At 49.9% G+C, this 27667-nt stretch overlaps 1 protein-coding gene across 1 annotated transcript in view; it reads right to left on the bottom strand.

Moving 5' to 3' along the window:
* SHANK3 (SH3 and multiple ankyrin repeat domains 3) overlaps positions 1 to 27667 on the bottom strand; it is a 348499-nt gene that overhangs the window by 20195 nt on the left and 300637 nt on the right. Inside the window, exons 21-23 of the mRNA XM_056846670.1 lie at positions 27503 to 27526; positions 19206 to 19333; positions 17992 to 18085 (exon numbers count right to left, since the gene is read on the bottom strand). Coding sequence (XP_056702648.1) covers positions 17992 to 18085; positions 19206 to 19333; positions 27503 to 27526 — 246 coding nt within the window. The remainder of the gene's footprint in view (positions 1 to 17991; positions 18086 to 19205; positions 19334 to 27502; positions 27527 to 27667) is intronic.

The following is a 27667-nucleotide window of genomic DNA, read 5'->3' as shown; positions in this document are numbered from 1 at the left end:
TGGAATTCTGACACAGCATGGTGGGCGCAGCCACAAAATGGCTGACGCAGGAGGCGGAGACAGACACAAAATGGTGACCGCGGCTTCCCTACAGTCACACAATGAAGACTCATGAGCTGTGGCGGCGGCAGCTGCTGCCAAAGCAATGGTTTTGAAAATCTGCACAACCCTTCCACAGTGGTTGTTTGGGCCAGCAGAAGCCTGGGACGCCACCTTCTCCGGGGGGGGGGGTCCTCACAACTGCCTCTTTCAAGGTGGTTAGGACTGCACCCTCTCACAGAGAGGTGTTTATCATCTCCCAGACCCGTAGCGGTAGCTATGATATCACTAATCTTTTCTTGCTGAGTTTGCAAGCAAACCGAAAGCTCAAACCCTTTTCAACTGTCAATGAACTTTGTTTGCTCCCGTTGCTTTAATCATAGAATCATAGAGTTGGAAGGGACCACCAGGGTCATCTAGTCCAACCCCCTGCACAATGCAGGAAATGTACAACTACCCTCCCCCCACATCCCCAGTGATTCCCACTACATGCCCAGAAGATGACCAAGATGTGTTCCCTTTCATCATCTGCTTAAGTTTATAAAATCAGCACTGCTGACAGATGGCCATCCAACTTCTTCTTAAAAACCTCCAGGGAAGGAGAGCTTACCACCTCCCAAGGAAGCCTGTTCCACCAAGGAACCACTCTAACGGTTAGAAAAGTCTTCCTAATGTCTAGACATAAACTCTTTTGATTTAATTTCAACCCGTTGGTTCTGGTCCGACCTTCTGGGGCAACAGAGAACAACTCGGCACCCTCCTCTATGTGACAGCCCTTCAGGTCCTTGAAGATGGTTATCATGTCCTCTCTCAGTCTTCTCCTCTCCAGGCTAAACATACCCAGCTCCTTCAAGTCCTCAATCTTGGACAGTTAACTGAAGCAGTTACAGAAAAGTTAGATTAACTGCTTTTTAATAGAGATTGGCCTTCTTATCTTGCTATACCAGATGTAACTCATATGCACCTGCTGACTGGCTTATTATGTTGATTATCTCACATTTAGTTATGAACCAATCAGTTATCTAAATAGTAGCCCCATGATTATGATGGAACAGATTTAGAGAAAGATAAGATTGATATTTTTCTATCAATACACGCTCCTGTGACAAGCAAACCAGATTTCTCTGGAAGGAAGTCTCAGAAAAAGAACAGGTTAGAATTTTTTGTGGGTAAAAATGGTCACCATCGGCCACCAAGAAGTCCACCTCCCCCTGCGGGCCAGATCCCAAGAGGACTCTGACCACTGTGAACAGCACCACTGGCCTATACTGTGCAGATGTAATTGTGGCAGATAGGGTTGTGCACATCGATAAACTTGAACCGAAAATAAACCCGAAAGCTGAAGCCGGGTTGCTGATTGCCGAATCCGCCAAATAGGTATTCGGCTTTTTTCCCGGCTTCCCCCAGACTTTTCCCTATGGGGGTTCTTTTTAATGAGGTCTGGGGGAGGCATTTTTGGGAGTCAAGTTCCCAAATTTTCAGGGTAGCTTCAAGGGACCCTCCTTGCATGCACCCCATAGTTTGATGAAGATTGGGAGAGGGGGTCCAATTTTATGGGGTCCCGAAGGGGTTGCACCCCCTCCTCCATAGGCATTGTAGTTTACAATGCTTCTCTATGGAGGAGGGGGCAATCCCTTTGGGACCCGATAAAATTGGACCCCCTTTCCCAATCTTCACCAAACTATGGGGTGCATGCAAGGAGAGTCTCGTGAAGCTACGCTGCTAATTTGGTGACTCTACCTCGAAAAATGTCCCCTCCCCGGGAGAATTTTTAAATGACTTTTCGTAGTCTGTAATAGCCACTTCCCCTCACGAAAGAATTGGGGGAAACCTCCGTTTCCCATGAATGCTTCCTGTTTTGATGGCCTACGGCCCCTCTGTAAACCAAAGGGCTACCTAGGCTGTAATACCTGAGAGAAGGTACCTAGGGGTAATTGGCTGGGCCGCTTCCTCATTACAGTGGTCAACCAGGGGCACTGACAAAAGCACCGATCATGTCAACAGAAAAATCTCCTAGTGTCTTCAGAAAGCCATTGGGATCCATCTGGCTTTGGGGGGTGGATCTTTTTAATAGACACCCCACCCACCCTTGCAGAATATTGGTATCCTTGTAAGTCCAAACACAAGCAAGCAGTGATCTGTCCATGACAAAGGAACTGTCATTGATTTCTCTGCCTTCAGATCACTTTCCTCCTGCCAGATCGTGATCTGTACTTATGTGTGGGGCCGCTTATTACCTGACACGGGCCCCCCATGGTTGTCCATGGAGGTCAGGAAATCAAGAGCAGGGCTGTGCAAAAAAAAAAAAAAAAAAAAAAAAAAACGATAAATTTCAGGTTTATTTGAACCATGTTTTTTGGGAAACCTGAAATAAGCTGAATTCCCATACTGATAAATGGATATTTTGGCTTTATTTCCGGGTTTCCTGAAAAAAAATCAGGTCCGCTATAGTATATGGGAATGTTTTTTGAGGAGCCCGGGGGGGGGGGGCGTTTTTTAAGGTTGAGTCACCAAATTATCAGGGTAGCTGAAAGGGACTCTCCTTGCATGAACCCCAAAACTTGGTAAAGTTTGGGATAGGGGTGTGTCCGATTTTATGGCCCCCCAAATGGGTTGCCCCCATTCTCCATAGGAAAGCATTGCAGAGGTATTTTTTTTAAAAACCCCAACAGCGAAAAGCCTGAGGAAAGAAGAAAAAAGCTGAATATTTATTCGGCTTTTTCGGCGATCAGCTACCCAGATAAGGCTTGATTCCCAGTTTTAATATTTGGGTGAAATTAAACCCAAAAGAAGCCGAAAAGGCCCTTTTCAGGTTTATTTTCAGTTTGGTAAGCCCAATATGCCCTGACTTGGATGGCCCAGGCTAGCCTGATCTCATCAGATCTCAGAAGCTAAGCAGGGTTAGCCCTGTTTAGTATTTGGATGGGAGACCACCAAGGAATACCAGGGTTGCTGTGCAGAGGAAGGCACTGGCAAACCACCCCTGTTAGTTTCTTGCCATGAAAACCCCCCAAAAGGGGTTGCCATAAGTCAGCTGTGACTTGACGGCACTTTACACACACACTCAAACCCAATAGGCACAGCCGTAATCCTGAGCCGTTCCTGAAAAGGCAGCCCGGGCACAAATATTGAAGTGCTCCAAGACAATCAGCACCACCCCTCTTCAACACCACCCCTGAGCTCACCTCTGTCACTCCAGGTGGGGATAACGTTAGGCCGTTAGGGGGCGGCATACCCACAGCAATCCTAGCAATCTCCACACCAGGCACACCGCCCACACAGCCTCGAAACCGAAGCGTCCTGGTGGGGGCACTATTCAAGGGGGACAGAGTTCCTATAGACCACAGCAACACCCACGAGCCACCCAACAGGGATGTGCTGATGCATCACCAAGTACCCCGGTAGACACAATTCGGAGAGGTTAACCCCAACTAGGTCTCAGTGACATGCGCCAGGCCAACCCTGAATGGCTGCAGTTTTTCCTGTGAACCGCCTGGTATTTAGCAACAACATTTTACAGCCTGAAGGCCACCCATTCTCGCCTGTCTTAGGGCTAAACTAGATGTGATGGCATCCTCATGTCCCTCTTGGGGACGCTGCCACCATTCATAGAATCATAGATTTGGAAGGGACCACCAGGGTCATCTAGTCCAACCCCCTGCACAATGCAGGAAATTCACAACTACCTCCCCCCCCCACACCCCCAGTGACCACTACTCCATGCCCAGAAGATGGCCAAGGTGCCCTCCCTCTCATCATCTGCCCAAGTTCAAAGAATCAGCATTGCTGACAGATGGCCATCTAGCCTCTGCTTCAAAACCTCCCGGGAAGGAGAGCTCACCACCTCTCGAGGAAGCCTGTTCCACTGAGGAACCGCTCTAACTGACAGAAAATTCCTCCTAGTGTCTAGATGGAAACTCTTTGGATTTAATTTCAACCCGTTGGTTCTGGTCCGACTTCCTGGGGCAACAGAAAACAACTTGGCACAATCCTCTATTATGACAGCCCCTCAAGTACTTGAAGATGGTTATCTTATCAGGTTTAGCTAAATGAAAATAAACCTGAAAAAGGCCTTTTCGGCTTCTTTCGAGTTTAATTTCTGCTGAACATTAAAATTGGGAATCAAGCCTAAGATCGATAGCTGATCTGAAAAAGCTGAATAAGTATTCAGCTTCTTCTTCTTCTTTTTTTGTGGCTTTCCCCAGGCTATCCCTGTGGGATATTTTTTTTTTAAAAATTAAGTCTACAATGCTTTTCTATGGCGAATGGGGGCAACCACTTTGGGGCCCCATAAAATTGGACCCCCTGTCACAAACTTTACCAAACTTTCGGGTTCATGCAAGGAAAGTCCCTTGCAGCTACCCTGAAAATCTGGTGACTCTACTTCAAAAAAAGCCCCCCCCCCCCCATAGCTCCTCAAAATAATTCCCATACACTATAGTGGACCCGATTTTTTTCAGGAAACCCAGAAATAAAGCCGAAATATCCATTTATCAGTATGGGTATTCGGCTTATTTCCCAATGCTTTTCCGCATCTCGTCCAACTGTATAATTTTAAAATACAAAAGTGAATAGCAGGGTGTGAATAACTGGTCCCTTTTATTGCTAACAGGGTGGCGTCAAAACGATTGCAAAGTAGTCATGCTAGTCTGCTGTAGCAAACTAAAACAAAAGTCCGGCAGCATCATAAAGACTAAATATAGGTAAATGTTGTTAGTATTTAAAGTGCCACCGTGTTTTATTTTGTATCAAGAATTGCACAAAATCACCGAGTCAGAAAAGAGACCGCAATTCCTTTCTTCTTCCCTCTCTGGATCCCTCTACGCTGCTTTCTTGCTCTGTGACAGAATTTGTCTTACTCAAACCACCCGTGACGGAGCTCTCCTTCGCGCGCTCTTAAGTCAAAGCAACTCCAAGGAGGCCTGGCTCAGCCCTTTGCAAAGACAGCTTGTTCCGTGACCCAAACATCTTTCGGGAAACATTTTGCAACCCGTTTCCCTTCGTGGTGGTCAACTTCACACCTGACAGGTGGCCTCAGAACTCGGTGCTTAACTTGAATAAGGACCGAGGCCCGGAACGTGACTGCAGGTTTCATTAAGCCAGGTGGCAGGAAGGTTCCTTCACCAAGGGGGTGGGGCAGGAACCCGCATTACAAAACCTTGCGCGTTTAGCCAAGATCCCAGGGAGCGGGCCCTTCTGACTGCCCCGCCGATCAAAGTGTCAGGCCCTGACCGGGCTTGCTTAATAGTCAGGTCTTGGCCGGGCCTCTTTCGAAGTTTCGGTTTGGCATCTGCAGACCCGAGGCTGGCCTCCTCTCAAGGCCAGGTGCTGGCTGCTGGTCAAGGTTATGATCTCATGCTGTTGACCCTGTCTCCGTGTTATGGCTTTGATTCTATGAGAGCTGTGAGAACCGTTATCTTTTGGTAACCTTAGTGACCTGTGGTTTCACTTGTAGTACTGTTTTCGCTTTGAATGCTTTTACATTGCAACCCATCTGTTTCACTTGTATTAACGCCCTCTCCTGCGTGAGAGGCAGTCACTTCTTAAATCTGTCTTTTTGCTCCTAATAAATGAGCATTGCTTAGGTTCACCTGCCTGAGCGTGTCTGTTTACGGGAAGCTAGGGATAGACGCCTAAGCTGACACAAAGAAGCTAGGGTAGCCGACCTCCAGGTGGTGGCTGGAGAGCTCCTGCTATCACAACTGATCTCCAGCTGACAGAGATCAGTTCACCTGGAGAAAAGCAGTTGGGACTCTATGGTATTGAAGTCCCCCCCCTTCTTTAAATCCCGTCCTCAGGCTCTGCCCCCAAAATCTCTCGGTATTTCCCAACCCGGAGCTGGCAATCCTAAAAGAAGCTTCTCTGGTGGGTACATGCAAAAGGGCCTTTTCAGCAGCAGCCCCAGGATTATGGAGCAACCTCCCCAGGGGGGTGCACCTGTCCCCCTCACTTTCAATCTATTTTTTTTTAATGAACTACAGTTGATTGAGGCACTACATGTTAGCATACTACAAAAGCATAATGAAATCCATACATTTAAAAACAAATGAATGGTAAAAGGCCTGGGAATGGCAGGGTGGGTGGGTGGGAACGGACCCCCAGTGTTAAAATGGTTACATAAAAATAGCAAATAAATGAACAGAAATTATATGAACAGAAAATACATACACTTCTACTCAGGACACATGATCAGTATTCAGTAAAGGACAGGATGGACAACTAAAGATTGATATGCTACCATTAAGCACTGCAAAGACAATCATGGAATACTGCAAAAATAATTCAGATGTCTTAAACACGGAAGCTAAAGCCACTTTAAACCGGAAATCACTTTTGCCTCCCAAATACCCTGGAGCCCTTATAGCTCAGCGTTAAAGTGGAGTTCCCAAGTTCTAAGTATTGCTCAGCATTTTCACTTCCAATCTTTAGGAGTCAGTCAGCTGGTCTTTATTATGGCCCACAGGCCATCCAGAAGCAGAAAAAATGCTATTATAATATTAATAACCTAAAATCTCAACACACCTCATTCATCCTAATATATCTAACAGCTTAAACGTTAGAATCCGAATATACGCAGGATGTTAACTCAGCCCATTTTTGCATTGGCTGAAAATGGTTTCATTTAGGACTCCATTTGATTAATACAGTCACAGAATCATAGAGTCGGAAGGGACCACCAGGGTCATCTAGTCCAACCCCCTGCACAATGCAGGAAATTCACAACTATCTCCGCCCCCCCACAGCCCCAGTGACCCCTACTCCATGCCCAGGAGATGCCCAAGATGCCCCTCCCCTCTCATGAACTGCCTAAGGTCATAGAATCAGCATTGCTGACAGATGGCCATCTAGCCTCTGCTTAAAAACCTCCAGGGAAGGAGAGACCACCTCCCGAGGAAGCCTGTTCCACTGAGGAACCGCTCGAACTGTCAGGAACTTCTTCCTGATGTCTAGACGGAAACTCTTTTGATTTAATTTCAACCCGTTGGTTCTGGTCCGACCTTCTCGGGCAACAGAAAACAGTCCTAAATTGTGATTTTAAATGTTGGTTTTATGTATTTTTATGTAATCTGTTTTATTTATGTTTATTTGTAAGCCGCCTTGAGCTCCATAAGGAAGAAAGGCAGCTAACAAATGTTTTAAATAAAACAAACAAACAATTAAAAAAGGCTTCAAAGCAAGTAACCAAGGCCAACGGCTGCAGATCTGTAGTGTGCCTCTTTAAGGGACGGGGGTGGGGGCGCTTGCTGCCTGGAGGCTTCACCCCACAAAAGTCCCTGACAAAAAGAGCTGCAGGGCAAACCTCAGTTGGGTTCTTCCTGCTCTCTATGTATAAGAACATAAGAACGGCCCTGCTGGATCAGACCAAGGCCCATCAAGTCCAGCAGTCCGTTCACACAGTGGCCAACCAGGGGCCTCTAGGAAGCCCACAAACAAGACGAGTGAAGCACCATCCTGCCTGTGTTCCACAGCACCCAAAATAATAGGACTGCTCCTCTGATCCTGGAGAGAATAGGTGTGCATCATGACTAGTATTCATTTGTACCAGTAGCCACGGATAGCCCTCTCCTCCCTGAACGTGTCCATTCCCCTCTTAAAGCCTTCCAAGTTGGCAGTCATCACATCCTGGGGCAGGGAGTTCCACATAAAAGGAAGTATTTCTTCACAGAGAACTCCCTGCCCCAGGATGTGGTGATGGCTGCCAACTTGTAAGGCTTTAAGAGGGGAGTGGGCATGTTCATGGAGGACAGGGCTATCCTAGTCAAAACGGATACTAGTCATGATGCACACCTATTATCTCCAGGATCAGAGGAGCATGCCTATTACATGAAGTGCTGTGGAACACAGGCAGGATGTCTGCAGTTGTCTTGCTTGTGGGCTTCCTGGAGGCCCCTGGTTGACCACTGTGTGAACAGACTTCTGGACTTGATGGGCCTGGGTCTGATCCAGCAGGGCCTTTCTTATGTTCTTATGATGCCTGAATGATTCACAGTTCTGAGACTGAGACACTCACTCACCCACACACAATCCCCCAGGAGAGTCCTGTACTTCAAGCAGGTAATTCTAAGCCAGAGGTCCCCAACTGTGGTGTGCATGGGTGCCATGGCTCCCACTGACATGAATTCCTGGAGACCACCGAGTGTTTTTAGGAAGTGGGACCAGGTGGGGCTTCTGCCTAGCAAAGCTTCTGACTGTCCACTGGAGATCTGATTGGCTGTGCAGATTTTTAAAAGGTTCCTTTGGCAGCAACTGCTGCCACATTACAAGGATCTTCCCTGCGTGACTGAAGGTAAGGTGTTTTGCGCCAATTTTGTGGCTGGCTCCGCCTCCTGCGGCACCGTTTTGTGGACGTTCTCACCATGCTTTGTCAGAATTTTAAAGGTGGCCACAGGATCAAAAAGGTTGGGGACCCCTGTTCTAAGCTATCAGACAAGGGGTTACTGCAGGTAAATAATTCCTGGACGTGCCTGTCCTGTTTTCATCAACCCCCAAAACCATCTAAGAACATAAGAACATAAGAAAGGCCTTGCTGGTCAGACCAAGGCCCATCAAGTCCAGCAGTCTGTTCACACAGTGGCCAACCAGGTGCCTCTAGGAAGCCACAAACAAGACGACTGCAGGGGCATTACCCTGCCTGGGTTCCACCGCACCCAATATAATGGGCATGCTCCTCTGATACTAGAGAGAATAGGTATGCAGCTTGACTAATATCCATTCTAACTAACAGCCATGAATACCCCTCTCCTCCATGAATATGTCCACTCCCCTCTTAAAGCCCTCCAAGCTGGCAGCCATCACCACATCCTGGGGCAGGGAGTTCCACAATTTAACTACGTGTTGTGTGAAAAAATACTTTTTATCTGTTTTGAATCTCACCCTCCAGCTTTAGCAGATGACCCCGTGTTCTGTCCACTCTCTCCAAACCATGCATAATTTTATAGACCTCTATCATGTCTCCCCTCAGCCACCTTCTTTCCAAGCTAAACAGCCCTAAGCGTCTTAACCGCTCCCCATAGGACAGTTACTCTAGGCCCCTAATCGTTTTGGTTGCTCTTTTCTGCACCTTCTCAAGCTCTGTAATATCCTTTTTGAGGTGTGGTGACCAGAACTGTACACAGTATTCCAAGTGTGGTCTCACCATAGATTTGTACAAGGGCAGTATGATATCAGCAGTTTTATTCTCAATTCCTCGTCTAATTATGGCCAGCATGGAATTTGCCTTTTTCACAGCAGCCGCACACTGGGTTGACATCTTCATTGAGCTATCCACTACCACCCCAAGATCCCTTTCTTGGTCTGTCGCTGCCAGCACAGATCCCATCAGCGTATATGTGAAGTTGGGATTTTTTGTCCCAATATGCATCACTTTACACTTGCTCACATTGAATCTCATTTGCCATTTTAATGCCCATTCATCCAGTATGCAGAGATCCTTCTGGAGTTCTTCATAGTCTGATTTTGTTTTAACCACCCTAAATAATTTGGTGTCATCTGCAAACTTGGCTACTTCACTGTTTCACCCCAACTCCAGGTCATTGATGAACAGGTTGAAAAGCACCGGTCCCAACACAGATCCCTGAGGCACCCCACTGCTCACATCCCGCCATTGGGAGAACTGACCATTGATTCCTACTCTCTGCTTCCTATTTTTCAGCCAACTCTCAATCCATAAGAGGACTTGTCCTCTTATCCCGTGACTATGAAGTTTGCTTAGCGGTCTTTGGTGGGGGATTTTGTCAAAAGCTTTTTGGAAATCCAAATACAAAATATCCACAGGCTCATTCCTGTCCACATGCTTATTGACGCTTTCGAAAAACTCTAATAGGTTAGTGAGATAGGACCTACCCTTACAGAAGCCATGTTGGGTTTTGCCCAGCAGACCTTGCCCTTCTATATGCTTGACAATTCTATCTTTAATAATGCTTTCCACTAATTTACTCGGAACAGACATTAAGCTAACTGGTCTGTAATTTCCTGGGTCCCCCCTGGAACCTTTTTTATAAATGGGTGTGACATTGGCCATTCTCCAGTCCTCTGGTACAAAGGCTGATCGAAGGGACATATTACATATCTTCGTTAGAAGTTCAGTAATTTCCCATTTGAGTTCTTGAAGAACTCTAGGATGAATACCGTCTGGTCACTGTGACTTGTTAGTTTGCAGTTTGTCTAGACGTTCTAGGACTTCCTGCCTTGTTACCACTATTTGCCTCAGTTCCTCATTTTCCCCTCTCCAAAATCTCTGTTCAGGAGAAGGAATCTGCCCTGTATCTTCAACAGTGAAGACAGATGAGAAGAATTCATTTAGTTTTTCCGTAATCGCTTTATCCTCCCTTAGAGTTCCTTTACTCCCATTGTCATCCAATGGTCCAACCGCTTCCCTAGCTGGTTTCCTACTCCTAATATACTTAAAGAATTTCTTATTGTTTGTTTTGATGTGTTTAGCAATATGCCCCTCAAAATCTTTTTTTTTGAATCTCTAATTATCTGCTTGCATTTCCTTTGTGCAACTTTGTGTTTGCTTCTGTTCGCCTCGTTTGGGCAAACCTTCCAGTCTCTGAAGGAAGACTTTTTTTCTCTAATTGCTTCATTCACTTTACCCGTTAGCCATGGTGGTGACCTCTTGGACTTATTACTACCTTTCCTGACCTGCGGTATACAAGCTAGCTGAGCCTCTAGTAATGTGGACTTGAGTAACCCCCAAGCCTTTTCAAGAGATTTAACCCTCCTAACTGTACCGTTCAACTTCCTCTTTATCAGTTTTCTCATTTTAGAGAAGTTCCCTCTTTTAAAGTCAAAGGTAATTGTGTGAGATTTCCCAGCCACTTTCCCACTTACATATATATTAAATTTGATGCCATTGTGATCACTATTGCCAACTGGCTCAACTACATCCACATCCCGCACTAAATCACTGGCAGCACCACAGAGTATTAAATCCAGGATCGCCTCTCCTCTGGTTGGGTCTATGACCAACTGTTCGAGGGCAGTCATTTAGGATGTCTAAAAATTTTATCTCTTTGGCTTGACTGGAGCATACATTTATCCAACCAATATGAGGGAAGTTGAAGTCTCCCATTATTACTACTTCATTACCTTTACATGCTTCCCTAATTTCATTCTCCATCTCAAGATCACCCTGAGCCATTTGGTTAGGGGGCTGATAGAACGTCCCCAGTACTAAATCTCCTTTGGGGCCCAGAATCGTCACCCATAAGGATTCTGTGGAAGAGTCTGCCCTTTTTATGGTCTCTAGCTTATTAGACACTATGCCTTCCTTGATATACATAGCAACACCCCCTCCAATATGCCCTTCCCTGTCATTTCTATACAGTTTGTAACCAGGCATGACTGCATCCCACTGGTTCTCTCCCCTCCACCAGGTTTCTGTAATTCTCACTATATCCATGTTTTCCCTTAAAACCATGCACTCTAATTCCCCCATTTTTGCTTGGAGGCTTCTAGCATTAGCATAGAAACACCTCCACACTGTTTCTCTCTTTCGACTTGGCTGGAATGGGCCTTTGGGCATCTTTAAGTGGCTATCCAGCATTTTTTCCCCATTTCCTTTCAAGTAATTCCTATGTGGGTAATCTGAAGCAATTTTCCCTTTGTCCGTGTGAACTGAGTTTGCCCGAACCGGATGCTTCTCAGCTCCTGTCGGCTTTCCCCCCAGATTCAGTTTAAAAGCTGCTCTGCCACCTTTTTTATATTACGCGCCAGCAGTCTGGTTCCATCCTGGTTCAAGTGGGGCCCATCCCTTTTGTATAGGCCCGGCTTGTCCCAAAATGTTGCCCAGTTCCTTACAAATCTAAAGCCCTCTTCCCTGCACCACCGTCTCATCCTCACATTGAGACTCACCAACTGTGCCTGCCTAGCTGGTCCTGCACGTGGAACAAGTAGCATTTCTGAGAAAGCTACCTTGGAGGTCCTGGCTTTTAGTCTCCTGCCTAGAAACCTAAATTTGGATTCCAAGACCTCCGGACTACATTTCCCCACGTCGTTGGTGCCAACATGCACCACAACCACTGGCTCCTCCCCAGCACTACCTACCAGACTACTTATATGACGGGTAATGTCCGCAACCTTCGCACCAGGCAGGCAAGTCACCATGCGGTCCATGCACCCACCAGAAACCCAGCTATCTACATTCCTAAGGATTGAATCCCCCACTACAAGAACCCCCCCTCCCCTCTGAGGCATATCCTCGGTACGAGAGGATATCTGTTCATCCACCAAGGAAGAGGTCCCTTCTAAGGTACCATATTCCCCTACCTCAGTGAGATGGCCTCCTTCCCCAAGGGCTCCATCATCCGTGACTGGCAGGTTGCCATCACCTTGGGACTGGGATGTGACTATTTCATCCCCGGAGTCCTTAGTCACCTCTCTCTCTGCCTGCCTCAGCTCCTCCAGTTGAGCTACCTTGGCCTCGAGGAAGTGAACTCGCTTCCTGAGAGCCAGGAGCTCCCTGCACCGAGCGCACACCCACGACTTCTGTTCAGCAGGCAGATAATCATACATGTGACACTCCATGCAGCACACTGGATAGCCCCCCAACCCCACAGACTTCTGTCCATAGACCTAACCAGAGCAGGCCCCTGAATTGAACACACATTTCACCACACATTTCACCTTTGCATGCTTCCATGGAGACTCTAATAAAACCTGTTAAGTTTGCAAGACCTGAGCAAGGCTGTTAACGAGAGGATGTTTGGGGGGGTCATGAATTCATCGGGTGGCCATAAGTCGGAAGTGACTTGACGGAGCTTAAGACACACACACACAGCTGCCCATGAGAAAGAGGATGAACTGCAGGATGAGGTGGGGGTGTCAGGAGAGAAGATCAGATCTGTGAGTCGGAGGCAGGCGCCACGTGAACCAAAATGGAGCCAGACTGCTGGGAGGGGCCGTGGCCCTGTGGTAAAGCCTCTGCTTGGCATGCAGAAGGTCCCAGCTTCAATCCCCGGCATCTCCAATTAAAGGGACTAGGTGATGTGAAAGACCCTGGTGAGCCGCTGCCAGTCTGAGTAGACAATACTGACTTTGATGGACCTTGATGGTCCGATTCAGTATAAGGCAGCTTCATGTGTACACTAAAATGGTCACCAAGCAGTTTTTAAATGGACTTCTAGGCTAAAGCCACTGAGGGCTGAGGAGCGTCTGGCTCGAGGTGACTCATGCCGGAGATGGAGATCCAAATGTTCTGCATCTCAGGCTCAGGACTGGATAGCTGATAATGAGCCAACAGAGAGGCATCCAAAGAGCCAAAGACATCACAGCAAAATCCACATGGGGAAAAGATGCTGAAAGCAGGGCAAAACAGACAGGTGATCATGTGCTCATGCCTTCCATGCCAAATGGGTCTGTAGGAGGCGTTAGGGGAGAAGGACATTGGTGGAGGGATATCAGAATCAAGGGACTTCATTCCCAGGCAGGAAGGATGTACGGAGGCGTCTCTGCTTCTTGTGTCAGAAGACAGCGAAGGGCGGGGGGTGGGGTGGTAGAAATCACCAGCTGGAAATCAGCCCCATCGCAGAAATGCTCTGAGAACATAGCGTGTCCCTTTCACTATTCCCAGCTCCAAATGGAGGGAGAAAATTATGACTCTTCATGAGGAGGGCTCAGTCATTTGAGTGACATAATCTTATGAAGACTTCTCTGGAGGCCGGGTGACAGGACTCAAGGTCTCCCAGGAGGGAAATGGAGCTCCGTCTCCTGGGGTTGTCGCAGCTGTTTCTAAGAGCCCAAATGGCAGCCATGACCTTTGTGGTGAGAGCTGCTTCCAGGTCTTGGGCTTCAGAATCAGGACCTCCTGGCCCAGTGGGCAAGATCAGAACACCTGTCTGCCTGCCTGCTCAGGTTTTGTCTCATTCTGCTCCAAATCCACATTTTGCTGTGTCTGGGTATGGAGACAACCCACCCCCCTTCTTCTTGACCCCCCCATACTGTCAAGCCCGGCACCCACCAGGCCCCCCACAAAAGTAGGGTTGCCAACCTCCAGGTACTAGCTGGAGATCTCCTGCTATTACAACTGATAGCCAGGTGACGGAGATCAGATCACCTGGAGAAAATGGCCGCTTTGGCTATTGAACTCTATGGCAATGGAGTCCCTCCCCTTCCCAAACCCTGCCCCCCTCAAGCTCTGCCCCCCAAAATGTCCAGGTATCTCCCAACCCAGAGTTGGCAACCCTATGCAAAGGCCCATCCCAGCCAGCTGGTCAATGGTGACTCTGGCCCTTCAAGAGTCAGGCCGCCGCTGACCATCAGCTGTCAGGAAACCTACCCTGGGGGGGGGGAAGAAGAAGAAGAGGAAGAAGAAGAGTGGGTTTTTATATGCCGACTTTCTCTACCACTTAAGGGAGAATCAGACCGGCTTACAATCACCTTCCCTTCCCCTCCCAACAACAGACACCCTGTGAGGTAGATGGGGCTGAGAGTGCTGTGACTAGCCCAAGGTCACCCAGCTGCCTTCATGTGGAGGAGAGGGAAAACAAACCCAGTTCACTAGATTAGCGTCCGCCGCTGATGTGGAGGAATGGGGAATCGAACCGGGTTCTCCAGATCAGAGTCCACTGCTCCAACCCACCGCTCTTAGCCACGACACCACGCTGGCTCTCCAGGAGAAAGGGCGGGGTTAGATTGCTCAGTAGCTACCGTTGGTCCCTCACAGGCTTGGCCACGGATCCAGAGGGCTTCTGGCTAGAGTGAGGCCACTGGGCACTGGTCCTGGCGAGGGCCTTTAAAAGGCTGGCGGGAAGAAGCAGCTCAGAAGGGAGCACAGCCAGGGGTGCCCGTAGGGAGCCCTCTGAGGCCAAGGGGAGGTGCTTCAGCCCTGGTGGACCCTGGCGTTGGAATGCCCGGGATCTGACCCACGGCTCAGTGCCAATCCTGGCTCCTCGCAGGAAAGGTTGGCAGCAAAGGCCCCTGTCCTTGGAGCTCTCATCAAGGTGCCTCGTCAAGGAGTGTTTTACCATGCTTCAGCTCCCCGTACGGGAAGGACCGTTCCAAAGCTGACTCACAGCCCATGTGCCAACGTTTCCTGTCTCTGGAACATCTTCTCATGGCCAGACACAGCTGATGTCATTGGACTGGCCTTCCTGCTCTATAGCAAGGGAGCCAGCACCGGGCAATCTCTGCTGGGTCGCCGGAGCCCTCCTCAGCCCTTGCTTAAGGCCATTTTAGAAAAGGGCAAGAGTCTAGTAGCAACTTAAAGACTAACAAAAATATTTTCTGGCAGGGTATGAGCTTTCGTGAGCCACAGCTCACTTCTTCAGATACCTGAAGAAGTATCTTCAGAAGAAGTATCTGAAGAAGTGAGCTGTGGCTCACGAAAGCTCATACCCTGCCAGAAAATATTTTTGTTAGTCTTTAAGGTGCTACTTGACTCTTGCTCTTTTCTAGTACTGCAGACAGACTAACACGGCTACCCACTGTGAACTAAGGCCCTTTGAGATGCTCAATTCATCACAGAATCATAGAGTTGGAAGGGACCACCAGGGTCATCTAGTCCAACCCCCTGCACAATGCAGGAAATTCACAACTACCTCCCCCCGACACACACCCAGTGGCCCCCACTCCATGCCCAGATGGCCAAGATGCCCTCCCTCTCATGAACTTCCAAAGGTCATAGAATCAGCATTGCTGACAGATGGCCATCCAGCCTCTGCTTAAAAACCTCCAGGGAAGGAGAGCTCACCACCTCCCGAGGAAGCCTGTTGCACTGAGGAACTGCTCTAACTGTCAGAAAATTCCTCCTAATGTCTAGACGGAAACTCTTTGGATTTAATTTCAACCCGTTGGTTCTGGTCTGACCTTCTGGGGCAACAGACAACAACTCAGCACCATCCTCTATATCTTCTAAGGTCTCGTTCTTAAGCCTGAATCTGCTTTCTGCGTCACAGCGGAACACGGCCCCTGCCTAACTCCCGATTATGAATATGCAAGAGGCTGAAAGCTGACTGTCACCTGCCTGTCGCCTGCCAGCCTCCCCTAGCCATTTGTTGGAGCTGCTGTGAAGCCATGGAATGTTCTCCAAAATTTTAACTGCTCAGGGTGAAGGTATCAGCACCAGATTGTTGACAAACAGTCCAGCTTCTGTGAGGGAAGCGAAAAAAACACCTTACACAGGCCCTACAGGCTAGACGGGTCATGTGCTTGTCGTCGGAAGGAGGGAAGGGGAAAACCAGAGCAAAGGATACAGGGCAGGCAGGGAGACTGAGGGGCTTGCTTGAAACAGCCCGTCAAATCTACAGTTGCGACTCTCTAGCCCGTAATTAATTGCTAAGCTAAGAGAAGGATGTTTTTGTCCTATAGGGAAGTGTGTGTGTTTGTGTGTGTGTGTGGGGGGGAGTTTTGTAATCACCAAGTTGATTGCTGGAACGGACTGCAAGACAGAATCTACACTTGGGTGGTTTTTTGTTTTTTGTTTTTAAATCTTCCACTATTTCTGAAACAATGGTCATTTATGCACAGGAGTTTTGCCTTGGATTTGCTGCTCTCTAGATGCACATTTTCCCTATCCAAATACTCAAAACTCAAAAGTAAGCCCCCATGAAGAGTTTTGGGAAAAATGAGCATCTAGAGAGTGGCAAATCCAAGGCAAAACTTCCCATGCATAAATGGCCAACGAAGCCCTTTTTTGGGGGGTGGGGGAGGATGATGCTGCCAACACAAAGCCAGCAAGAACAGTTACTGTGTGGAATGCCGTGTCCTTCCCACAAGAGGAAAGAGGTTTCAAGAGGCAGCTGTCATAAAAATCCCAGGTAAGAGCATGCCTGAACACGCTTATGAGAACAACTCTGGAAACTGCAGGATTTCTCCCTTCCCGCCCTCCATTCACCTGAGCTTCTCTCTAGCTTAACCCAGTATGTTTGACTGTCACCCCAATGCTTGCATGCCACCTCGAGAGGGTGGCTTTCAACTGAATTTCAGCCAAGGGGGGGGCGCCCCACGTGTGATTGCAACAGCAACACCCACTCCCTTGTGCCACTGCACAGAAACCGTAGAATAGAATCAGAGTTCGAAAGGGACCACCACAACTACCTCCCCCCCACACCCCCAGTAACCCCTACTCCATGCCCAGAAGATGGCCAAGATGCCCTCCCTCTCATCATCTGCATAAAGTCATACAATCAGCATTGCTGACATCTAGCCTCTGCTTAAAAACCTCCAGGGAAGGAGAGCTCACCATCTCCCGAGGAAGCCTGTTCCACTGAGGAACCGCTCTGTTAGAAAATTCTTCCTAATGTCTATTCGGAAACTCTTTTGACTTAATTTCAACCCATTGGTTCTGGTCTGACCTCCTGGGGCAACAGAAAACAACTCGGCACCCTCCTCCATATGACAGCCCGTCAAGTACTTAAAGTCCAACTCTTTTGATTTAATTTCAACTCGTTGGTTCTGGTCCGACCTTCTGGGGCAACAGAAAACAACTCGGCACCCTCCTCTATAGGACAGCCCTTCAGGTACTTGAAGATGGTTATCATATCCCCTCTCAGTCTTCTCCTCTTCGGGCTAAACATACCCAGCTCTTTCAACCTTTCCTAATGGGACATGGTCTCCAGACCCCGCACAAACTTTGTTGCCCTCCTCTGGACACGTTCCAGCTGGTCTACATCCGTCTTCAATTGCGGAGCCCAAAACTGAACTCGGTACTCTAGGTGAGGTCTAACCAGAGCAAACTGATACCATCACTTCGCGTGATCTGGACACTATACTTCTGTTGATTCAGCCCCAAATCGCATTTGCCTTTTTAGCACGCATACAAGTGCTCAGGTAGTGGCAAATCTGTGGGCAGCCACGTAACAAGAAGGACTCCCTGCTAGCCCGAGACAGGCTGAGAGAAACCCACTCGCCACTGGGGAGTACTTAGCCCACAGGCCTGATGCCTAGGAGAGTGGGATGTGTGTGTTAAGGGCCTACTTGAGCATCGACTAGTAGTGAGGACATTGCACTTACCTACAGATTTTGTCCGTGGAATTCCTTTGCGTAGTGAAATGTGGGGTTTCTCTGGCCCGGCGTGTCCTGCCATCCCTTGCCGCTCAAACAGTGACTAGGAAAGGAAGAGGACAACAGAGATTTTCATCCCAGCGGGAGCATCGCTTCAGCTCAAGACATTCAGTTCCCACCAGGTCTTGAGAGAGAACAGTGCTCAAACAGAGGGGAGAAAGATTTCACACCTCAAATGCAAACGGCAGGCTTGTGCGGCCTCACTTGGCCACGAGGCCACGGAGAGAAAGGGGAACGGGGGTGTTACCTACGCAAGCTCCACTCAGTTTCAGCATTTGAAACTAGGATTCCCACTTTGTTGTTTGCCTTTTAACGGAAGAATCGGTCCTTTACTACACATTTTCCCTTTAAAATGTCAATGAAAAAGCAGGGAGCCAGGTTTTGATTGGTGAAATGGAGTGTAGGTTGAAAGGATAACCCCCCTTTTCTGCACTCGGCCCTCAGGCAAACTGAGGGAACCTCAAAAAAATTCACACCTATGTTGTACAGTGTTGGGTAAACAATTAATAAACAGCATGAAGGCTCAAGAATAACTAATATAGCATGCCCTCCTTCTCATCATCTGCATAAGGTCATAGAATCAGCATTGCTGACAGATGGCCATCTAGCCTCTGCTTGAAAACCTCCAGGGAAGGAGAGCTCACCACCTCCCGAGGAAGTCTGTTCCACTGAGGATCTGCTCTAACTGTTTGAAAATTCTTCCTAATGTCTAGATGGAAACTCTTTTGATTTAATTTCAACCCACTGGTTCTGGTCCGACCTCCTGGGGCAACAGAAAACAACTCGGCACCCTCCTCCATATGACAGCCCATCAAGTACTTAAAGATGGTTATCATGTCCCCTCTCAGCCTGCTCTGAGGAGTGTTTGGCCCACAAAGGCTGTTCCCAACCCAACTGCTCAACTGAGTCCCACCACACCTGCCTGCAAGGGTCTAGAGATTTGCACTCCCTGACTGTCATGCAACGGGTCTTAGCTTCGGTTCCGGCAGCTGCACTGTGCCGCCGCGATCTTGGCAAGTGGTTGGATCCTGCCCAGGCAACCTCCATGGCAAATAGATCCATGCTTTCAACTCGAAGAACGCATTCACATGAACCAGGCCTCATCCCCTCTCTCAGACTCCCCTCCCCCCACCTAGGCCCTGACGCGCTCCCTTCTCTCTCACACTGATCTCCGCAGGGGTGATGCGCCGGCTGGTTGGCCGCTGCTTCACGGTGGCTGCCCTTGAATCCGCTTCCACGATGTCCGCTCTCAGCGAGGGTTCAGCAGCTGCCAAAATCTCATCCAGCTTCTCTGCAAAGTCAGACATACAGTGGACCGTTAGTGGGGCCCAGTGTCCCAAACCCAATGTGCCCAGATATGGGACAATGGGAGCTATGTGGGGAGGGGGAAGAGGGAGATTTCAGAAGGAGTTGGGGGTGGGGGCCAAGCATGGATCCGCAGCCCTTTGGGGGGCAAACTAAACCCCATACAGGACTACAGAGTACCATCGAAGGCCGTGCCACTTGGTTGCTCTTATTCGGCTTCTCTGCAGCCTTCAATACAATAGATCATGCCAACTTACTGAGATGCTTGGAGGCAGAAGTAGGTATCAGGGGATGTGCACTGAACTGGTTCAAATAGTTTCTCACGGATTGGACTCAACGGGTGGCTACAGGAAACTTGTTATCATCCGTGTGGGACCTAACCTGTGACGTTCTCTGGGGCGCAATTCCATCCCCCATGCTTTTCAATGTGTATGTAAAGCTCTCAGAATCATTTGTAGCTTTGAGGTTGGCTGTCATCAATATGCAGATGACACCCAACTCTACATATCCTTATTCAAGTCTCCTGGCGATGCGGTAGAGGTCCTGAATCGCTGGCTGGCTGCTGGGGTACATTTGCTAACAGTGAACAAACTGAAACTACACCCTGAAAAGACAGAGGTAATGTTGGTTAGGGACCTGGAGATCTTGAAGGACATTCTGCTCCCCACTTTTGATGGCATCTAGCTGACCCTGGCTGACTCAGTTAAGAATCTTGGGGTTATACTACACCCAATGATATTACTGGAGAAGCAAGTTAAGGCAGCTGCAGAAAAAAAGGCTTTCTCCCAACTCAGTCTAGCCTGTGAAACGCCCCTTACCTTCATATAATATTCATAGAGTTGGAAGGGACCACCAGGGTCATCTAGTCCACCCCCCTGCACAATGCAGGAAATTCACAACTACTTCCCCCACAGACCCCCAGTGCCAAGAAGACGGCCAAGATGCCCCCCTCCCATGAACTGCCCAAGTTCACAGAATCAGCATTGCTGACAGATGGCCATCTAGCCTCTGCTTAAAAACCTCCAGGGAAGGAGAGCCCACCACCTCCCGAGGAAGTCTGTTCCACTGAGGAACCCCTCTAACTTTCAGGAAGTTCTTCCTAGTGTCTAGAATGGAAACACTTCTGATTTAATTTTAACCCGTTGGTTCTGGTCCGACCTTCTGGGGCAACAGAAAACAACTCGGCACCCTCCTCTATATGACAGCCCTTGGAGTACTTGAACATGGTCATCATATCCCCTCCCAGTCTTCTCCTCTTCAGGCTAAACATACCCAGCTCCTTCAACCTTTCCTCGTGGGACTTGGTCTCCAGACCCCTCACCATCTTTGTTGCCCTCCTCTGGACACGTTCCAGCTTGTCTACATCTTTCTTAAATTGTGTTGCCCAAAACTGAACACAATACTCTAGGTGAGGTCTAACCAGAGCAGAGTAAAGCGGCTTGATACGGCTAATCTGGCCACCTGGATCCACGCCATAGTGGTATCGAGACTAGACTACTGTAATGCACTGTACATTGGTCTTCCAACAAAATCAATTCAGAAACTCCAGTTGGTGTAGAACACCACGGCTCAGCTTTTCTAACAGAGCGGTTCCTCAGTGGAACAGGCTTCCTCGGGAGGTGGTAAGTGCTCCTTCCCTGGAGATTTTTAAGCAGAGGCTAGATGGCCGTCTGTCAGCAATGCTGATTCTGTGACCTTAGGCAGATCATGACAGGGAAGGCATCTTGGCCATCTTCTGGGCATGGAGCAGGGGGTCAACGGGGGGAGTGGGAGGTTAGTTGTGAATTTCCTGCATTGTGCAGGGGGTTGGACTGGATGACCCTTATGGTCCCTTCCAACTCTATGATTCTATGATTATCAGGAGCGAGATGGGAGCACGCATATTACTCCCATTCTGCAATCACTTCATTGGCTGCCCATCAGTTACCGGGCACGATTGAAGGTATTGGCTGTTATGTGCAAAGCCCTTCATGGCCTCGGACCCTCACATCTGCGAGACCGTCCCTCCCCTATGGTTCGCCATGGCAGCCTCCTTCATCCAAGCAAGGCCTTCTGCAAGTGCCAACCTGCAAATGGGCAAAATCAGCAACTGCCCATACACGTGCCCTCTCCGTTGTGCCCCCCCTCCCCACCTGATGGAATGGCCTGCCTGAGGTCAGGAGGGCTCCCCCTCTCCTAGCTTTCTATTCAAACTATGCAAAGTGGAATTATTTGAGAGAGCTTTCCTCCACAGGCAATAGAGCTGCACTGCAGTAAATGATTTACAAAGCTACTTAGAAAAATTATTAGGGGCTATGGTCTATACTACTGTTTAGCTTACTGAAACAGAATCCTACTATATAATTTTTGCATCATTTATTGTATCATATTAAGACTTATGCTTTACTTTAGTTCTGTTTTTAGATTCTGATTGGTTGAACACCTGAAGCCGCCTTATATTGAATCCGACTCTGGGTCCATCCAAGTCAGTATTGTCTGCTCAGACCAGCAGCGGCTCTCCAGGGTCTCAGGCAGAAAAGAGTCTTTCACATCACCCACTTGCCTAGTCCATTTAACTGGAGATGCTGGGGATTGAACCTGGGGCCTTCTGCATGCCAAGCAGATGCTCTACCACTGAGCCACAGCCCCTCCTCTGTATTGTTTATTGAATACCCCATCCTGTCAATTATACTGGCTTGCTCAGCACAATCTGTCTCACGTCTAAGTGAGAAAGGCGAACTATAAATGATGTAAATAAATTAATAAATAAAACTCAAGTGTTTTTTACAGTCATGGCCATCAATACGTCCACAGCAGTGAAATCCACAATTTAATTAATCTTTGAGTATAGAAGTATTTCCTTTTGTCTATCCTGAACCTCCTGCCCATCAAATTCATTGGGTTTACAAATGAATTCTTGTATTATGGGAGAGGGAGAAAAAGCTCCCAATCCACTTTATCCCATGCATAATTTTATAAAACGTACAGTCCCACCATAGCCAACTTTTTTCTAAACAGGGTTTGGTCTCCAGGCCCCTGATCATCCTCGTCGCTTTCCTCTGCACCTGCTCTGTTCTGTCCACATCCTTTTTGAAGTGAGACCTCCAGGAATGCGCACAATACTCCAGGTTTGGCCCGACCAAGGAGAAGGAGCTCCTGAGCCCAACAGCAGAGGGTGGGGAACACACCTCGCAGACAGTGCAGTACAGACAGAGGGAGGCTCGCCCAGAGATCTAAGCCAAGGCTCTCCTAAGGCCCAGACCTATCACCTCCCCATCAAGTGGGCAGGGCTGCCTCATTTAAGACCCGGATTTCCAAACTGTGAGGACTCCTCCATGCAACAGAGAGAAGAACAAAGAGCAAAGCAGTGTTCTGTTCCAAGCCTTGCTCCTGGAAGTTACCAGGGGCAGGCCGCAGGTCTATCAGCGGCTACTAGCCATGGTGACTGAAGGGAACCTCCACACTCAGTGCCAGGAGGCAGCCTCGGCCTCTATGCTCTGTTTGTTTGGCCCTCCAGGGCAACTGGCTGGCTACTGTGTGAGACAGGGTGCTGGACCAGATGGACCCTTACGGGTCTGATCCAGCAGGGCTCTTCTGATGTTCTTATTAGGAGAAGGCCTTGGCCTCTGTGCCCTGCTGCTGGCCCTGCAGAGGAACTGGTTGGCCACTGTGTGAGATAGGATGCTGGACTGGAAGGACCCTCCTTTGTCTGAACCAGCAGTGCTCTTCTGATACTCAGATAAACACCACTTCCCCCACTTGGCTATTTTTGGGGCAGGCCCTCTGGCACAGGCCACCCTGGCTGAGATGCAGAGCTTCAGGGTCAGAAGCGAAGCCGCTCAGGAAAGCCAAAGGGTCCCTGGACACCGGGGTGTGTGCATGTCCCCTGGAAACCTGTGCCTGCTTCTCAGAGATGTTTGGGTAGCCCTAGCAAGCGGCTCGCCGGCAAGAAATCGCTCCCAGCCCGCTGCTACCTGCAAGAGGGGGAAGGGGGGCCAGTCACGAGCCCGTCTCCTAGGAAGATCTCCTCTCCTGCCTGCTAAGTTGACATCAGTCTAATTTGGGATCCTCTATCCACCTACAGAGACATTTGTCCCTTCCCCCCTCCACTTCCTGCCAAGCTCCTGGCCCTGGGCGCGTCTGACAACCCTCCGCCCACGCTCTCCCCGTCACATGCTGGGACTGAGAAAATGTTCCCTGACTCCAATTTTCAGTTTTGTTTCCACATCCCCCAACGGATGCTGGTCGAACTCCTCTTCCTTTCCTAGACGGCCCTTGGATTTTGTCCTCCCCGCCATGACGGCGGCGCTTCCTTGGAAAACCCAACAGACCAAACTAACGCCTTCCCCAATGCACCCCAGAGGCAGCGTTTGACCAAAATGGCCCTCTGGGCTGTGGGCAGCTGGGCAGTCTCATTGGGGAAGCAGCTTTTCAGTTGCCCCAGGTGTGAGTTCCAGACCAGCCACTCTTCGGAGCCCCCAAGACCCTCCACCAAGGGACAAGCTGCCCCTCACGTACCCAGGTGCGTGCCCAGGCCACTTTGTCTGGCTATCAGAAGCAGCTCGGGGAGTCTACGACTGAGCGAAGGGGCCGGGAAGGCGCAGGTGTGCACAGTCCTTTCTGCTGGCTGGTTTCCCACTGAAAACCCTTCCACACAACACTGTTTTTTCTGCTTTGGGTGAGTTTTGGGGTTCCCGCGTGTCCTCCTAAGCATGTATATAGCACCGCAGAGGGGAAAGGAGCCGGGGAAGGCAAATGCGGAGCAGAGAAGCTGCAGCCAGGGAGTTCATAGATTCATAGAATCCTAGAGTTGGAAGGACCCTAGAGGCCATCTAGTCCAACCTCCTGCTCAATGCAGGATCAGCCTAGAGCATCCCTGACAAGTATTTGCCCAGCCTCTGCTTAAAGACTGCCAGAGAGGGGGAGCTCACCATCTCCCTAGGTAGCTGATTCCACTGTCCAACTACTCTTACTGTAAATCCCCCCCCCCGCAATATCCAGCTTGGTACCTTTCCGCCCTCAATTTAAACCCATTATTGGGAGTCCTGTGATCCTCTGCTGCCAGCAGGAGCAGCTCCCTGCCCTCCTCTAAGTGACAGCCCTTCAAATACTGAAAGAGAGCAATCCTGTCCCCCCTCAAGGGCACCCCTCTCCCTGGAGCTTCTCCATGCCAGCTGAAATCCTCCCAAAGTTGCTGTTAGGAACCAAAAACCCTGCTGGACGCTGCTGCTGCTGCCGCCCACCCCGGAGGGCAACTGGCGTCTTGGCCATGTAGGGATCTGCCCTCCTTGGATGGCAGTGCTGGCCCTCTTGGTCCAACAGGCAGCAGAGACTCAAATGTCCTCTCAGCATCCGGCAGATCACAAGAGCTCCCGCTGCCTCTCTCCTTTTCCTCAGACACCCTCCAATGAGGACGCCCGGCACCTGGCTTCTTCTTTGGGTGCCCTTCTGCTGCCCTCCCACCCCACTGCAGCATCCTTGCCCTTTCTCAAGCCCTGGCCCCCCTCTGTGCCCCTGAGGGCTTGCACGCCTGCCTCTTCCTCTGTTCCCTCTCCCAGGCCCGTGAAATCTGCCTGTAGGGTCTGACAGCTCATTCCCCTGCCCCCACCCACACTGCAGGGCCCTGTGGGCTTTGGCGTGGACTCCTGGGAGACGCTTAATCCGAAGGGGGCTCTTTCATCCCTCCTGGGCCTTTTCCACAGCTGCAACTGGGTCCCGGTGGGGGCACAGGTGTTGCACATCAGTCCGCCATCTCCAACTAACCATCACCCAGTAGTTCAAAGAAACCTGGAAAGTACCAAGGAACAGCTGCAATGTCCGTCCCCCCCCCCCCCCGGCAGCTGGCGAGCAAAGAGAACAGCGTGAGTTCCCCCTGCCATGGCAGAAGGTGAAGTTGGCGAGCTGGGACCAGAGGGACGGGCTATGCCCTCACCCAAAGGGGTGGAAACCAGGCTGTCTGAGCCCCACACTTCTGGAACTATGCTCAATTTTGTCCAGTTGCTGAGTTGGACCCATTCTCCACTCCCCAACCCCCCAACGGAGTGGACAAGGAGGAGAGTGCCCGTGCCCTGAGGGACCAGCTCTGCCATTCTGAAGAAGAAGAGTTGGTTTTTATATGCCGACTTTCTCTATCACTTAAGGGAGACTCAAACCGGCTTCCAATCACTTTCTCTTCCCCTCCCCACCACAGACACCCTGTGGGGTATGCGGGGTTGAGAGAGCTCTAAGAGAGCTGAGACTAGCCCAAGGTCACCCAGCTGGCTTCGTGTGGAGCAGGGAAACAAACCCAGTTCACCAGATTAGCCTCCGCTGCTCATGTGGAGGAGTGGGGAATCCAACCCGGTTCTCCAGATCAGAGTCCACCCCTCCAAACCACCGCTCTTAACCACCACACCACACTGGCTCTCTGCCAGTGATTTGTCCACTGGGGTCTCTGTCTTTAATGGGCTCCTTCCACCGGCCCATTCAGTGGCTACGTCTGTGGTGGCTTCAGTGAGTATGATTTCATTCCTTCACTTATACTTCATTTATACCCCACTCCTCTCCCCCACTGGTGACCCAGAGCGGCTCAAGGCCAGACCAGGGTCAGCCAGCAAGCTTCTACGGCAGCAGGGGGGACCGAGCCTGGGCGTCCTAGAACCTACTCGACACGCCCTGACCGCTACCCCACACTGGCGTCACACTTCTACGCTGATTCATATGTTTGGTAGCATTTTGCTATCAACAGTCACTCCCTGTTCTTTTGAATGCAAATGGAAAGGAGCGTAATTTGTCCGTTCCTGGAACGAATGCAGGGATCTTCTCATCTGATATTTTTAAAGGGCGTTTCGTCTTTTGACATTTCAATACTGCGTCCTGGTTAAAGGAAGAGGCTGTTCTACTCAGGGAAGGAGAGGGGCCGTGGCTCAGTGGCAGAGCATCTGCTTGGCATGCAGAAGGTTCCAGGTTCAATCCCAGGCACCTCCAGTTAAAGGGACCAGGCAAGTAGGTGATGTGAAAGACCTCTGCCTGAGACCCTGGAAAGCCACTGCCGGTCTGAGTAGACAATACTGACTTGGATGGACCAAAGGTCTGATTCAGTATAAGGCAACTTCATGTGTTTCGGGTTCAATCCCTGGCATCTCCAGTTCAAGGGACTAGGCAAGTGGATGATGTGAAAGACCTCCGTCTGAGACCCTGGAAAGCCATGGAGACGGGCCATGGCTCAGTGGTAGAGCATCTGCTTGGCATGCAGAAGGTTCCAGGTTCAGTCCCAGGCACCTCCAGTTAAAGGGACCAGGCAAGTAGGTGATGGGAAAGACTCCTGCCTGACACCCTGGAGAGCCGCTACCGGTCTGAGCAGTCAATACTGACTTTGATGGACCGAGGGGTCTGGTTTAGGAGAAGGCAGCTTCATGTGTGTTCATGTGGAAGCTGGGCCTGCAGCAATGGAAGACCCCCGGGGGCTTGTTGCTTTCGCATTTGCTTTTCTGGAAAGGCCTGTGGCCCCGGAGGTAACCCTGGTAGCCTCGGCTACTTCTGTTGCCACTGGGACTTCAGAGGACTCCCTGCTTTATGGTCGTTCTTGTTTGCTCTCAAGCCTCAGAGCAGTAGGGGAGCCCCGTCCTTCATGGAGAGGCCATTCACAGAGGCCATGGACATGCAAAGACCCACGGCCGAGACTTGTTCTCAGATCTCACCGCGGCAACGGCCCTTCACCCAGCCTCGGCAGGGCCCACAGAGACAACTGGCTACCTCCAGAAGCACAACACACAGAGGTGGCCAGAGGAACACTCCCAAATGGTGTGCGGCGATACTGGCAGCCTCCCCCCCAATGGGCCTGCTTCTCAGAAAAGTTGGCACCCTGAGATCAGCCCAAACATGGAGACAAGGGACAAAACAGGGGTGGGTGGGGTGGCACATTGTCTTCCGTCTCCTTTTAGAAACCCAAGTGCATATTTATTTATGCTATTTATAGTCCGCCTTTCTGCCTGGGACACAAGGCGGGTGACACAGAATAAGTCAGGACTATCAATCAGGGGGAATATCCAACAGACAGAGCCATAGGACTCGGGACTGCCTGGGGGCCACACTCTCCTAAGGGAGGCCTCTTCCCTCCCTTCTCGCCTAGGGCCTGTGGGGCAGCACGAATCCAAGAGGGTCGGGACCAGCCCTGAACCGGGGCCGCTGCACTCACCCCCTTTCCTCCTCCGCATCGAGGCTTGGAATCAAGAAACAAAGCACAGAGCGTCAATGGCAGGAATTGTGGGCTGACCCCCCCAGGCATGTTGCCCCCTTGCCTCTGCCAAGCGGAGACAGATCCTCGCATCAGGGCCTCAGGTGAGGCCGGGGAGCAGCACCC

The sequence above is a fragment of the Euleptes europaea genome, chromosome 3, assembly GCF_029931775.1.
Source record: "Euleptes europaea isolate rEulEur1 chromosome 3, rEulEur1.hap1, whole genome shotgun sequence".
In the NCBI taxonomy this organism is placed as follows: domain Eukaryota; kingdom Metazoa; phylum Chordata; class Lepidosauria; order Squamata; family Sphaerodactylidae; genus Euleptes; species Euleptes europaea.
The sequence above is the reverse complement of the archived record's forward strand: the minus strand, read 5'-3'. Positions and strand labels throughout refer to the sequence as shown.